The 13,992-nt window shown below is 60.1% G+C and overlaps 1 protein-coding gene across 1 annotated transcript in view; it reads left to right on the forward strand.

Annotated features, from left to right (window-relative positions):
• The first annotated feature begins 444 nt into the window (after nt 1-444).
• Sh3pxd2b (SH3 and PX domains 2B) overlaps nt 445-13,992 on the forward strand; it is a 76,198-nt gene continuing 62,650 nt past the window's right edge. The window contains exon 1 of the mRNA XM_076856340.2: nt 445-586. Coding sequence (XP_076712455.2) covers nt 512-586 — 75 coding nt within the window. The 5' untranslated portion in view covers nt 445-511. The remainder of the gene's footprint in view (nt 587-13,992) is intronic.

Here is a 13,992-nt window from a genome sequence, read left to right on the forward strand (position 1 = left end):
TGAGAACAGCCAGACTGGTAAACGCAATGCTGGGCCCATTTTACGGATGAGGAAACCCAGCCCAGGAGGCAAACAGCCGGCGCGGGGATGGATCCCGGGAGTCGGGCTCTCAGAGCCGGGCCCAGCACTGCGGCTCCCGGAGCGAGCGAGTGCGGGAACGCGTCCCGGGGCACTCCAAAAACGGACGGCGGAGGCCAGTCCCCACTGCCCGGGGCGCGAGTGCCGCGCGCCGGGACAAAGGCCGGGCGGGGGCCGGACGGGGGCCGGACATGGTCCGCGGGGGCCGCGCGCCGGGCGGACGCGGGGACCTTTAAGGGGCGGGCCCGGGGCGGGGCCTCTCTAGGGGCGGGGCCTTCCGGGGGCGGGGCCTGGACTGCGGGCGGCTGGAGAGCGCGCGGAACGAAGGGCGGCGGCGGCTCGTGCTCGGCGCGGGCTCCGGATCGCGCTCGTCCTCGCTCCCGGCTCCCGGCTCCGGTCCCTCAGCCCGCCCCGGCCCCGCGGAGCAGCGGCCATGCCGCCGCGGCGCAGCATCGTGGAGGTGAAAGTGCTGGACGTGCAGAAGCGGCGGGTGCCCAACAAGCATTATGTGAGTGCGGCGCGGCCCCCACGCCCCCTCGAGCCCCTGGCGCCCAGGGCCAGCGAGAGCCCTGGCCCGGGGACGCCCGCCCGCCCGCCTCGTGCCTGGTCCCGCGCCGCCAGCCCGACCCCGCTCCCCTCCCCCTCGCCTGCTGGCCCCGTCCCCTCCTCCTCCCTTCCTCCCGCCTGGTCCCCTGCTCCCCTCTGCCGCTCCCCTTCCCTTTCCGTCTCCCCCAGCCCTGCAGCTCTGGTGCTGCCCATCCGTGAAAAAGTCCGGCCCCAGCCAGTGTAGGGGACAGAGAGGAAAAGGGAGAGAGACAGAAGCGCCTGCTCGCGGGTCGCCCCTCATTGTCCAGAGGTACCTGACCCGCAGTGCCCAGCCAACAGGTAGCCCCTCTGAGCATGGCCGCGTTTGGCCCCATCCTTTTGGGACAGCCAGCCTAAGCGAGCTAGATCTCTGGGAATGGCTCACTGGAGTCACCCCCCCCCCCCGCCCCCATAACTTCCGTGTAAAACTGTAGGAAAGTTTTCTCTGGGAATCTCCCTCTGTGGAATGAGAGTCGTGTTTGGAGCTGGCGAGGACTAGAGAAAATGGGCCAGTAGTGTCCTGTTGCAGATGGGAAGGGTGAGGCTCTGAGGCTGCAGGTTCCAAAGCACAGAGCTGTGTTCAGGCCTTCCCCCCTTCTGGAAGGTGAGCTTGGGGCTCCTGGTGACCTGCAGGTGGAAAGAGGCCATGCCTGGGTCCAGGTAGCCCTGAGACCACCTCAGAGCTTCTGGGTGGAGAGATGATAGGTGGAGAGGAGGTCTTGGGGAAGGCCTCCCTCCAGGAGGAAGGGGCTGTGGTGTCTCAGGGGATGAAAAGTGGGCAGCAGAGAAGTTAACCAGGAAGGGGAAAAAAAGCAAGAGGGAGGGAAAGAATCCTAACAAAGAAGTGGAGAACAATGACTAGAAAAGGGCGTTGGCTGTCTAAATTCGGCTCTTGGGCCTCCCTGGAAGCCCTCTTTGCATCTATTTTTTAAAGAGACTCATCCTTGCAGAGCAGAGCTACATGCCTTCCATGAATAGCCTATAAAATTCTGGAGATAGTGGGGAATCCACTGTGCAGTCTACAAGAAAGGGCGTGCTGTGCGGGTCTGTATTGTTATTGGCTGGGCAGCCAGCTATTCAGCCCTCAGCTGGGCGGTGGGAAGCTATTTCCTGGACCTGTGGCATCTTTAAATAGAGTGAAGTTTTCCTCCATCCAAGCTGAGCTAAATTGTCTCCCCCCCACACCAACCTTTTTTTTTTTTTTTTTTTTAACTGCTTCAAGTGCTGCCAAATCTTGGTTTCTTGTTGGAGCCTGTTGAGTGTGTTAACTGAGTTGCCTTTTTGGTATGAAGATAGTTTTCACCAACATGGCAACAGAAGAAGTCTGGAATTCTCCATGCTGCCTTCCCCCCAGATCTGTGAGCTAGTCGAAGGGAATAGATAGAGCCACTGAGGACTGGGCGTCATTGTCCTCCTTCCTGTCCTCTCCTTTCACATGCATCAAGAGACAGTTCTCATGCCCCCTTGACAGATGAGGAAACCAAGGTTCACAAAGTTGAGGTTCTGTGCCTGAGGTCACAGTCAGGAGCAGAGGAAATATGTCCATCCAGGTCTGTTGGGCTCCCAAATTGCTGTCCTATCAGATCACACAGCCTCCCAGATCCCAAATCCCCACACTTTCCCTGGGCAAAGTCCACTTGAAAACTGGGAAATTGGCCATGTCATTTGTGATAAGCCAGAAGTCCTTCATTCTCTGCTCCAGCAGATGCCTTCTTGCTTTTTTTGAAGGGTTTGCAGGTTTGGGGGCATCTTGCTAAGCTCTCAGCCACTCTTTAGGGGTCCCTTGCAGCAAGTCTGTGTTCCCACGTTTATTGGCTCAGATCTTGGTCTCCCAGCTTGCTGTGTGTGCTCTGCGCCTCGGTTTCCTCATCTATAAGATGGGGACGATGGTGCCCTCTTCCAGGGTAGCCACCCTGTGACTGGCAGGAATGGAGTTCCTTAGCTCCCTGCAGCCTGCCTGCCGCATGGTGGCCACGTCACTGTGCTTGGGAGCATGCCGAAGTCACATGGGGGAGGGGAGTCCACCAGGGACTTGTTTCTCTGCATGTGGTTTTAGTCACTGGTGTGATTCAAGGGGCCAGCTCCCTTCTGGCCAGCATGTGGGGGCGACGTGGCTGAGCTGAAGCTGAGGCATCTGCAGGGACAGAGAGTTTGGTGCCATGAGAGCAAGGGGTTCAGACCTGGAGGGACTGGAGCATTACCACCCCTGTTCCCAAAGTCTGCCCCCATCCCCACCCTGGAAGGAGCCGGTGAGGGAACAGCTGTTAGAAGGCTTGGACTTGGGCTCCCATTTAGTGTCCCTTTAGGAAGCCACCGTGAAGAGAGCGTGAGCTGGGGGCTGGGCAGTCCTGGTCTCCACCACTTCCTGCTGTGTGACTTTGCACAGGTCGGTTTGCCTCTCTGAGCCCTGGCTTTCATGATCTGCAGATTGTGAACACTGCTGGTTTCCTCTGGGACCAAGTTTCTCCACCTTAGCACTGCTGACCTTTGATCCAGGTCTTTCTTTGTTGTGGGACTCCCCCTGGCATGAAAGGTGTTTAGCAGCAGCCCTGACCTTACCACCGCTCACTAGGCCCCACTTCTTCAAACTTCCAGCCGCCCCATGCGGTCACGCTGGTATGAACTTCCACCACAGGAACCCCTGGGGGACACTCTACCTCCAACCTCAGTAAGGAGTGTCTATCAACAGAATATGCAGAGCAGTTTCAGAGTGTCCAGTCGCCACACCCCCGGTCCCCCTTCCTGTCCCCCCATTTGCAGCTACCTCAGCCACCGTCTGCTCATCAGCAGTCACCTGGGAGGGACAGGTCATGGTGCTGCAGATGTCATTAGAGAGCATGCCTGGAGCTCAGGTCTGGCCGCAAGGGCTAGCCACCTGTTCCACCCCAAGTGGCATCTTCCCCATGTCAGGATGGCGTCCTCTCCAGCCCCAGCCCGGCCTGCCTCACCTGTGGGCAGAGGCTGCCTCAGTGTGCCCAGGGCTACAGGCCACGTGTGGGAAATGCAGGGGCTGACGCTCCCGGGGGGCCTCTGAGACCCCAGCAGTGAGGCTGAATTGACGACAGTTTTGTTTGAGGAGGGCCCCCCTGGAGCTGTGGCCTGCTGCTTCTCTGCCCACACCCGCCCTGCCCACCCCAGAGCCCCAGGGACTGGGAATGAATGGGAAGGGGGCATCTGAGTGTGGCCTCCTCTGGAGCCCCTGATTGTATCCTTCCAGCTCAGGGAGGAGGAGGACTGTGGGACTGGGTTGTCTGGGTTGCCAGTCTCTGGCACTGGTGGGTACCTGGGGGCATTTGGTTTAGCAGAGTCTGGTCTGCAAGGCCAAGAGAGGCTGCCTGCTCTGCACGGGAGCCTTCAGGTCCCAGGGAGCAGGACAGGTCATCCTCCTGGAGCCATCCGAGGACAGCTGAAGTGCACCCACTGCTGTGGCCAGGCACCGATGAAGCTGCCTCTGTGCTCAGTGGTCACCATGGCCCTTTAAACTGGGCGTGTTATATTATATGAATCCAGTGCTTCAAATACATAGAACAGAGACCAAAGTAAACACCGGTCAATAGCCTTCACTCCTCCTCTTGGCCAGAGCGCGACGTCTCCCACGTACGCTGCAGATCTGTTTTACTTTTTAAGAAGTAAATCATTAAACTGGACATGGTGGTGCACATCTGTAATCCCAGCTACTCAGGAGGCTGAGGCCGGAGGATTGCAAGTTCAGGGCCAGTGTCAGCAACTTAGTGAGGCCCTAAGCAACTCAGCAAGGTCCTATATCTAAATAAGAAATATAAAGGGCTGGGGCTGGGGCTCAGGGGTTAGGTGCCCCTGGGCTTAATCCTCAGTACCCCAAAATATACACAGGTAGAGACCAACAGACAGGATTTTTCTTAACAGCTTTATTGAGGTCTCATTTGCATGCCACAAGAAGAACCCACTGATCTTTTTCGTGGGTTTCTAGCGCTCAGTAGCCATCACCACAATCTGGTTTTAGGACATTCCCACCACCAGCCTCCCCAGGTGCCTCCTGCCCCTGCAGGAGCCCCTCCGCCCAGCCCTGTGTCAGTGTCTTTGCCTCCCACCTGCCGACCAGCCACCTCAGATTGTCCCGAAAGTTTCAAACTGTGCGAGAGCAGCTGGCTTTGAGAGCTGTGTTGGCCCCGCTGTCCTCAGCTGCCACTGGGCAACATGGCTCCAGAGCTGTCCCCTCCTGGGCCCCCATGCCCTAGTAGCCAGCCTGGGGCTTCCTCGAGCCTGTTCAGGGACCTGCTGGGCCTGGGCTCTGTGCGTGTCCGTGTGCAGATCCGTGGCCTTATTTCGCCCTGAGCCGTCAGAGGTCACACCAGTCTGTTCCGTCCTCACGCCTGCATCAGCCATATCAGTCCTCTTCTGTGAATTGCCCAATGTCACCCTTCTCCCCTTTGCCAGTGTGGCTTGTTACTTTCTTCTCCAGGGTTGAAGGATCTATTTATATATCAGGATACTAATCTTTCAGGTAGTTTCATTAGGGTTTTTTCTTTCCCCTACGGAGCTGGGGGCTCAGAGAGGTAGAGGCACATGCCTGAGGTCACACAGCAAGGAGTGGACTGCAAAGGAACTGAGCTAGATGGCTTTGTGTTGGTAGAGTCAGAGCAGCCCTGCCATCCCACCACCCAGCCAAGTGACCGTGGGTGGCTCACTTTTGCTACTCAGCCACCGTTCTCCCTTATATGAGGTGTTGGAGCCACCATGGGCCCTTCCCTGATCCCCCCTCCAGCCTAGAGAGACACAGTGAGCGTCACCACCAGCCTCAGTCACCCTCGCCCCTGGAGCTCTGGGTGGGTGGTGGCCTGGGGTGCCAGGTGGGCCCGGCCTGTGAAAGCTCCCTCCTTGGTTAACCAGGCTCCAGGAGGCTGCAGTCACTGTGCCACACAGTGGCATCCCAGGCAGATCTGCGTGTTCGGCTTTCCCGTCCCTGTCCCCGTCCCTGCCCTGCGGAGGCCCCTGGCTGGTTGGCTCAGAAGTCTGGAGCCAGCTATGGCTCTGCTGCCCAGAGTCCCTGTGTGTTTCCAGCACCCCCCCCCTTTCCCTGGCACCCAGGGGTGGAAACCCGGGGGCCGCGGCAGACACGGGGAAGAATTGGATGTTGGAGGCGGCACACTGGGTAGTTCTGCATGGCCATGGCCTCGACCTGGTGTCCACATCTGGAGACCAGGCACAGCCAGTGCCCTCGCAGCTGTTGCTGGTTAAGGGCCCGAGGGTGCCCACGCTCAGTCTGCCCCTGCGGGCTGGAGGCCAGCGGGCGGCTTGTCCCTGGAAAGGCCTGCGTCCCCCTCCAGCATGCCTGGGTGTCTGTAAGTGGGCGGTGGCCCCTGCCTGCAGGTAGGGTGGTCAGCAGGTCCAGCTCATGACACGGATCTAAGCCTGGTGGCTCCTGCAGTGAGTCGTGGCCATGAACACACTGTTAATGATACTGACAGCCACAACCTGAGCCATGTCCCTCCCTGCCTGCTGCCCCAAGCTGGGCACCAAGCTGTAGCTGGACAGACCATGAGCAAAACTCAGCCTTGGGCTCTTATATCTTGGGGCCCTTGGGTGTGACGTTTAAATGGCTGCCGCCTGTCACAGAGGCAGGGTGTGCCTCCCAAGAGGCCAGTGGAGGCGGGCGGAGGTGGGCGGAGGGCCCTAATTGGCGCAGGCCTTCCAGGATGCCCGCGGGCCTGACAGCTGTGCTCCACGTCCTGATCCCCCTATGGCCCTCTAGTCCCCTCCCCTGTCCACAGTGTCACCTCTCCTACACGCTGGCTTCCTGCAGGTGTCCCAAGGCCAAAGGTTGTGGAGCTGCCACATCCTCAAATTATTTGGGATGTCAGTTGAGTTCAGACTTTGGATCCGGGCCTCGGGTGAGCAGCTCAGGGTCCAGCCCCGCCATGCCACCTTCCACCTGTGGCCTGTCTGTGCCTTGGTGTCCTTGGTGAGATGGGGATGGCAACAGCTCCAAATCCGTCCGGCTATTGTAGCACTGGGGGCGACTGTCTCAGGAGCCCTGATGCTCGTCACCCACCGTGGGGGTTGGAGAGAGCCAGCTGAGGGAGGTGGCCGTCTTCCCATGCCAGAGTGCCACCAAGGTGGCCCAGACGCCTTCCCTCTCTGTCTCTGGAACAGTGCGCGCAGCAGCTGGTGAGAGCGGCATGTGGCCGAGTCCCACCTGGTGGCCAAGGAGGGCGGGAACGGGCGTCTCAGCCCAAGAAGAAAGCTCACAGAATGGACGCTCTTGCTGTTTTTCGCTGGTCTGTGCTTTTTTCTGTTTTCCAAACGTTCTGCAGTGGGCACACCATCCTGTTTTTAGTAGAAATAAGAAAATAGCAATGCTCTTGTCAAAAAGAAGCAGTGCCAAGCCGCGCGCCCCCAGCCCACATCCTGCCGCCCACCCCCCTGCAGGCTGCCCGGTTGGCTGGCCAGTCCTCCCAGGCCACCCGCTCTGCTCCCCCAGCCCCGCCTGAGGGAGGGCTCAGGATGTGGCTTCCCTGTCTGGAGCTGAAGAAGCAGAAAGTGGCAAGTGTTAGTCCCCAGGGGCGGCAGGCGCCCTCCTTACCATGCACCTCACCAGGCCCCTGCCTCTCAGCTGAGGCCTGCAGCCTGGCCTGGCCATACCCTGAAGTCACAGGAGCACTGGAAAGACCATGCAAATTAGAGTGTGTCCCACACCCCTCCCCTGGGCTTTGCATTCACCACTGTCACCACGAGGGGTGCTCGCAGGAGCAAGAGGACGAGGCTTCCCCTAGAGGACAAGGCTCCCTTCAGGGGACTTCTCTCTGCCACGTGTGCCCTGGTTGCAGGTGACAGGTTCCCTCCTCTGGAAGCTGCTGTAGGGAGAACGACTCTGTGCTCCCGTCCTCTGGAGACGGGGCCAGCTGTGGGTCTCTGCAGCCTCTCTGTCCCCAGGGCCCAGTGGGAGCTGAGGGGCCCGAGGAGGCCTGCTCAGAGGCCGTGGCTCTGGCTGGGAAGTGGGCTCAGCCTCGTTCCAGGCGCTGGCCCTGAGTCTCCTCGAGGAAGTGGGCGGTACATTGGGAGATTCAGGAGCTTCTGTGCAGAATGCCTAGGGACACGCGCTGCTGGTCCGCTGGCCCTGGAGTTTCCCAGCCTGGGGTCATGCCCCAAAGCCATGTGGAGCTGGCATCCCTTGCCCCCTGGGTGTGTCATGGGAACCGTCTGGTGGGAGAGGTCCAGAGGCGCGGAGCCTGCAGCAGGGGCACCGGGCGCAGGGGTGGCCGTCCCCTTGGGACTCTCCCTCGGAACCTGCATACTCCCTCTTGGCCGCAGTGGGGTTCTTCTGCCCCACTGCCAGGCTGCAGGGCATTCTCTCCCATCACACCCACGTGCCTGGGTTCCTGGTCTGTGGCCTCCTTCCAGTGATGGCAGGAGGCCGGTAGGGCTCTGGGTCTGCCACTCCAACTCCAGCCACCGGAAGGTCCAGGGTGCCACATTAGCAGATGGAAACCCAGGGCACCCAGCACAACTTGAATATCAGATAAACACACAGTATCTGGGACACGTTTATGCTAAATGCCGTTTGGCTGCTTCATCATGTCTCTGAAATTCAGATTTTCCTGGGCATCCCGGGCTCCACACTGTGCTCCCAGAACCACCACCAAAAAAACTCCCTGCATCGTACGGTCGCAGTCCTTTCTTGAGAGTGTGGGGCACAAACACACGGCGCTCCGGGCCAGGCGTTGCGCAGCTCGGGTGCTGGGTAGGTGACGGCCAGGAGACCCCCAGGTGGGACATAGGGTGAGCCTCACACCTGTGGCCTCGGCTTCTGGGGAGACTTGGGGACAGCAGCACCTTGAAGGCTGATCTCAAGCATGGGAGGGGTGTTATCGAGGGACAAGGGCAGCGCAATGGCAGGCATGGAGGGCAGGACAGGAGAGCCTGGAGGGGCCCTGGGCTCCTTGCTGGCCGAGAACCCCAGGGGACGGAGGCAGGGCCGCCCTGGGGAGCCCTGGCCTGGGGCTCAGGAGCAGAGGCAGGTGCTGGATGGGAGGCCCAGGAAGAGCCGGCACCCAGGCCTCCCCAGCTTGATGGGTGGGCAGGGACCCGGGCAGACCCGCCCCGAAGCAAGTTAGCCCCAGGGCTGCATGTGGACAGTGGAGCTGATCAGGGAGGGAGGGAGGCCACGAGGGGGGGTTAAAGAGCTCCAGACCTGTCTGCTCTCCATGTTTAATGATAGTGTCCCCCGCTGGAGGACAGCCACCGTTGGAGGGCGTCTTCTGTGCCCGAGGGTCTTCTTGCTTTATGTTGCTGCACCTCGGCGAGGCAAGAGCCAGTGTGCAGGTTCTGGATCCAGTGACAGAAGCCACCCATGTGCTGGGAGATGAGGCTGGCAGAGGCAGCGGAGAGCTGGGCACCCAGCCGTGGAAAAACCGCGGGCAGCTGGAGCTCCCGGAGTGGGCGTGAGGCTGCCCAGAGGCCACCTTTGGGCCAGCCACTGGGTCCAGTTCCAGGAAGAGAGATTCTGATTGGTCCAGCCAGGTCAGAGTCTCCAGTGGGTGGGTGTCGTGATTGGCAGCGTCACTGATGTTGCTAGTAAGGGACATAGAGTTGGGGGTCTGCCACTGGGAGGAGGGGGCCTGGGGCCTGGGGAGGCGGAGACAGCGCGCGCTCTGTGGGTGCCATCAGAAGCCCATCTCACAAACATGGAAACAGGACGAGAAGGGAGCCCAGTTTTCCGGGGATCACGCTGGCCCTGCTCCCGTCACTGTCTGAAGAGGGGCACAGCCCGCCGGCCACCCCCACCACACACCCTGGGTTTGCCTGACACAGGAGGATGGGAGCTGCCCTGCAGACCCAGCAGAGCCGAGCTGTGGCCCTCCCACTGGGCCCTGGAGCGGGACCCACCAGGGCCATCACCGTTTCCGCCTCCCGGGCCAAGGTGTGAATCAGCAGCCCAGGCTTGGGGCCGCCCTTGGCTTCCGGACAGTTCCACAAATGTGGTTTATTGTCAGCACTTTGGCCCGGGGCCTCAGAGGCTGAGGTGACCAGGCTCCATCCTGTCCTCAGAGGGTGGCCCTCTGTTCAGCAGGCCTTGGCCCACAGGGCCTGCAGCTGGCTGCGGGCAGGGAGGGCCAGAAGCTGGGCTGCCTGCCCACTGCTGGGGTGTCCTCGGTGTCAACCGGAGACCCGTGGTTGGGGTCGGGAAGGCCAGCCTGCAGAGCGTTCTCAGCATGGCCCTTGAACTTGGAAGGGGGAGGCTTGATCTGAATTCTCACCAACCTCCAGCTGAAACTTGGCTTGTCTTCTGTTATTGACGAAGGCTACTGCCCATGGTGACGGTAGTGACGCGTGGGACTTTGCCACCTGTAGAAATCATAGCTGCTCCCTGGATCCTCAGAGGTCATTTGTGCATCGCGCTGCTACTAGTTACGGTGTCCTGTGACCCCCCCTCACTGGATTTTTTTGTGACTTTATTGTTTTAATATCGTCCTGGTTTTGTTTTTGAGACATTTTAATGACTGTGGTTCTGTTAAATCCATTTCATTGGAAGTCCTGTGCGTTTCACTCATTTGAAATCATTCTGAGGCCATATCAGATTTCCAAAGGGGTCCTTGACTCCCCAAAAGCTGACAGGCTCCTGCAGAGAGGTTTCAGAGGTTGGGCTTGGACGCCCCACGGCGTGCCTCTGACCTGGCTCTGCCGGCTCCTGGCTGTGCAGCCTTGAGTGAGTGGTCTGCCTCTCTGTGCTTTTCTGTAAGTTGAGGGCAAGAGTCACTGTGAACTGGCCCTGGAGAGGGCTGAGCCCCGACCTGGCTTGGGAAAGAGAAGCGTTGACAGACGGTGGCCTGTTGTCGTCATTCTTATCATCATCTGACTAAGGATGCCTGCTTAGCCAGTGGCCCCAAAGGACCCGACGCAGGCGGTGTGGAGCGCGCTGAGAAAGACCTTCCGTGAGCGGTCCAGAGGCGCCCCCTGGATGTGAAGGGGCTCTCCTCACAGGTGGGCGTGTCTGGAGTCGCGGATGGTGATGGAGACAGTGTTCCAGGTGGACGTCTGTCGTGGAGGCCTGAGCGGGCACTGAGGACCCCTGATGGCGGTGTCTGGCGCGTCCCTGAGAGGCCACTCGGCCGCCTCTGACTGCAGGCAGAGCAAAGGTCTTGGAATAAGCTGCCCACCCGCTGCTGCCCTCTGCGCACACAGCCTCCATGGCCGTGAGTCCTGGGCAGGGCAGGGCACAGTGACTGCGGACACGGCATCCACAGGGCAGAGTTGTAAGTCGTCTGGAGACAGTTAAAGCAGCAGGGCCGCGTGCAGGCGTCTGTCATTTATAGAAGGGCCTGAGCGCCCAGGGTCGGGGTGTCACGGGGACGGGGTGGAGGGGCTCCCGGAGCCAGACTCGGGGGCACGGAGGAATGACCACAGGCCACCTCAGCTGTGAAAATGTTTCTGTGCCTGAGAAGGCCTGAGAGGGAGCCCCCAGCATCCGAGCGAGAAATGAGGCGTGGAGGACCTCGGTCCCCACAGACCGCTCGCTACGGCCGGGCTGGACAGGTTCCCTGACCTCCTGGGCCTTCTCTGTTCCCTGTGGTACAGAACAGCGATGCAGGATTGGAGGGTGCTAAGATGGGGTGCGTCGAGCTCCTCCTAGATCCTCCAATGCTGGAGAGCACATTGAATTCTACGTTTGTTTATCCCTGTCCAAGCCTTCTCCGGGGAGGAGAGACAGCGTGAAATAACATCAGAGTCCACCAGGGCCCTCCCTGGGTGGAGGGATGATGCTCTGCCTGGTTGGGAGTTCAGCAAGGTGCACCCCAGGGGCGGCCCAGGGTGCCCACAGAATCTGACCTCAGGAGCCACATACATTTCATGTCTTTACAGAGTTGGCAACCCACACGGGCAGCCACACCCCTTTACCCAGTACTGGAGCCTGGTCAGTCATTAGGAAGTGCTTTTTAAATATGAATCCACGTTTTCTTTAATGGGAGGCACTAAGAGGACTCAGGCTACGTGCTGTTGGTAGTAATCAGTTTTCCATTGCTACAACAAAATACCTGAGGTTTGGTAATTTACAAAGAAAAGAAGTTTTTTTAGCTCAGTTTTGGAGGCTAAAAAAGTCCAAATAGCCTGGCACCAGCTCTGGTAAGGTCCACCCGGCTGTATCATGTCCTGGTGGCTGGCACTATAATGTTGGGAGCAGCTTAGAGAGGGAGAGATCACCTGAGGAAGGAAGCCGGGAAGTGGGGAGGGGTCAGCTTGCCCTTCGGATAACCACTCATTCTTGTAGACCTGGCCAGGTCCCTCCTGAGGGCAAGGAGGACTCAGTCCCCCTGCAGCAGCCCTACACCTGACAGTCCAGCCTGGACCCTGCTCCCAACACGAGCCCTTAGGGCAAACTACATCCAAACCATAGCCCTGTGGCAGAGCACCTGTGCCAGGTGAGCAGAGGGGCTGAGGTGGGAGGACTCTGCTGCCCACCGGAGGCCAGTCTGAGCCGAGGTGCTGGGCGCAGGGAGGGAGACAACGAGGAGCAGGGTGCGAGGCTCCTGGCTCTGACCCTTCCCACCCCTGACCACTGGCTCCTCCCTGGGCCCCTGCCACCCGGGGGTCCCGCCAGCTCCTTTACCTCCTAGTGCCAGGCTCTGGAGTCTCCCCCCCTGGCTGGGGGGTGTGTGGCCTCTGTGCACCTTTGTCACCTGGGGACCCACAGCTGGCTCCGCAGAGGAGGGCGTGAGAGGAGGACAGCAGCCACCCTGTGCTGACACCTGCTGCACACGCCTGGCACTGTGCTGGGGCCCTGCACATCCAGAGTCCCCTGGTCTGGTCCTGGCTGCCACCCCGCCAGCTGGTCCCTTGTACAGCCGGAGGTGGGCTGGGTGGGACTGGACTCCCTCACAGCTGGAAGTCCAGGACAAGGTCACGGCTGGGGTCAGCTCCCCCCGTGTCCCGAGCAGCCAGGTTGGAAAGCGCAGCTGGGGCGCTGGCGTGGCTGGTGCTATGCAACCTGGGCACTCGGGTCCCTGCTGCCCACCGGCCCTGGCTCAGGCCCTCAGCCCCTGCTGCCCACCATGGCCGGGCACTCACTTGGCCCCTGCTGCCCACCCGCCCTGGCTGGCTGCTCCCACCACCGAGGCCCCCTGCTGCTGGGTGGTGGTGGCTGTTTCTGAGGTTTCTCAGTTGACACGTGATGAGTGTCCATTCGTATGGGGTGCGCCCCGGGATGTTTCAGTGCAGTGTGACCAGGTCGTGACTTGCATGCCGTCACCTCAGCACTCATCATGGCTTTGTGTCGGGGACGTTCAGAACCCTTGAGTTGCGGATTGAATCTGCAGCTGGTTGTCCACTGAGGTTGCCCTACTGGGTGGCCAGGACTAGGAGCTCGTCCTCCTGCCCAGCTGACCGTCCCCCGGCCCTCCACGCCCTCTCTGGTCACCTGTGTCCCACTCTGTGTCTCTGAGAAGGCTGCTCAATGTCCACACACAGGGGAGAGAGGCGGGGCCACCTTCTCTGCCCGACTCAGTTCACACCCAGGGCATCCCTGGTCCGCCTTGCTGGGTGACAGGGTTCATCCTTACGGCTGGCCCACGGACGTTGTGAATGCTCTCATGTCCTTCGTCCACTCATTCCTCGGTGGTCCTCCCGGCCCCACCTCGGCCTGCTGACTTCAGTTCCTCTGTATACCTGCCTGAGGTGCTGGCGCTGGGTCACACAGGATGCTGCTCCTAGGTGGTGGTGCTGGGTCACATGGTAGTGCTCTTCCTAGGTCCTGGTGCTGGGTCACATGGTGGTGCTATTCCTAGGTCCTGGTGCTGGGTCACATGGTGGTGCTGTTCCTAAGTGGTGGCTCTGGGTCACACAGCAGTGCTGTTCCTAGGTGCTGGTGCTGGGTCACACGGTGGTACTGTTCCTAGGTTTCTGGGGCTCCTCCCAGGCTCTCCATGGCAGCTGCACTAATCTGCGTCCCGCTGACGGCGCGTGGCAGCTCCCCTTTCTCTGGGCCTTGCCAGCATGTGCTGTTTTTTGTCTTTTTCTTGATTCCCATTCTAACTGGAGCGAGATGCTGTTCCATTGTGGTTTTGAGGTCTGCTCTGCTGTCTGGGAGGAAACCAGTGCAGTTGCTGATGGTCCACGTGACCCTTTCTCGCCTGGTGCCCTCAGTTAGAAAGGGGCCTTCTGGATTCAGGCAAGCCTGAGTTCCAGTTCTGGCACCCTCCCTAACCGCTGTGTGACTTTGGGCAAGTGGACTGACCTCTCTGAACATCTGCTGGTAACATGGGGTGGAAAACAGGCTGCGCTCCGTAGGGTTTCCTAGAAGCAGAGCGCTGGGGATGCAGCCAGTGGTCACGAGATGCTGGTCCCCAGCTGGGAAAC

This window comes from Callospermophilus lateralis, chromosome 5 (genome assembly GCF_048772815.1).
Source record: "Callospermophilus lateralis isolate mCalLat2 chromosome 5, mCalLat2.hap1, whole genome shotgun sequence".
Lineage (NCBI taxonomy): Eukaryota > Metazoa > Chordata > Mammalia > Rodentia > Sciuridae > Callospermophilus > Callospermophilus lateralis.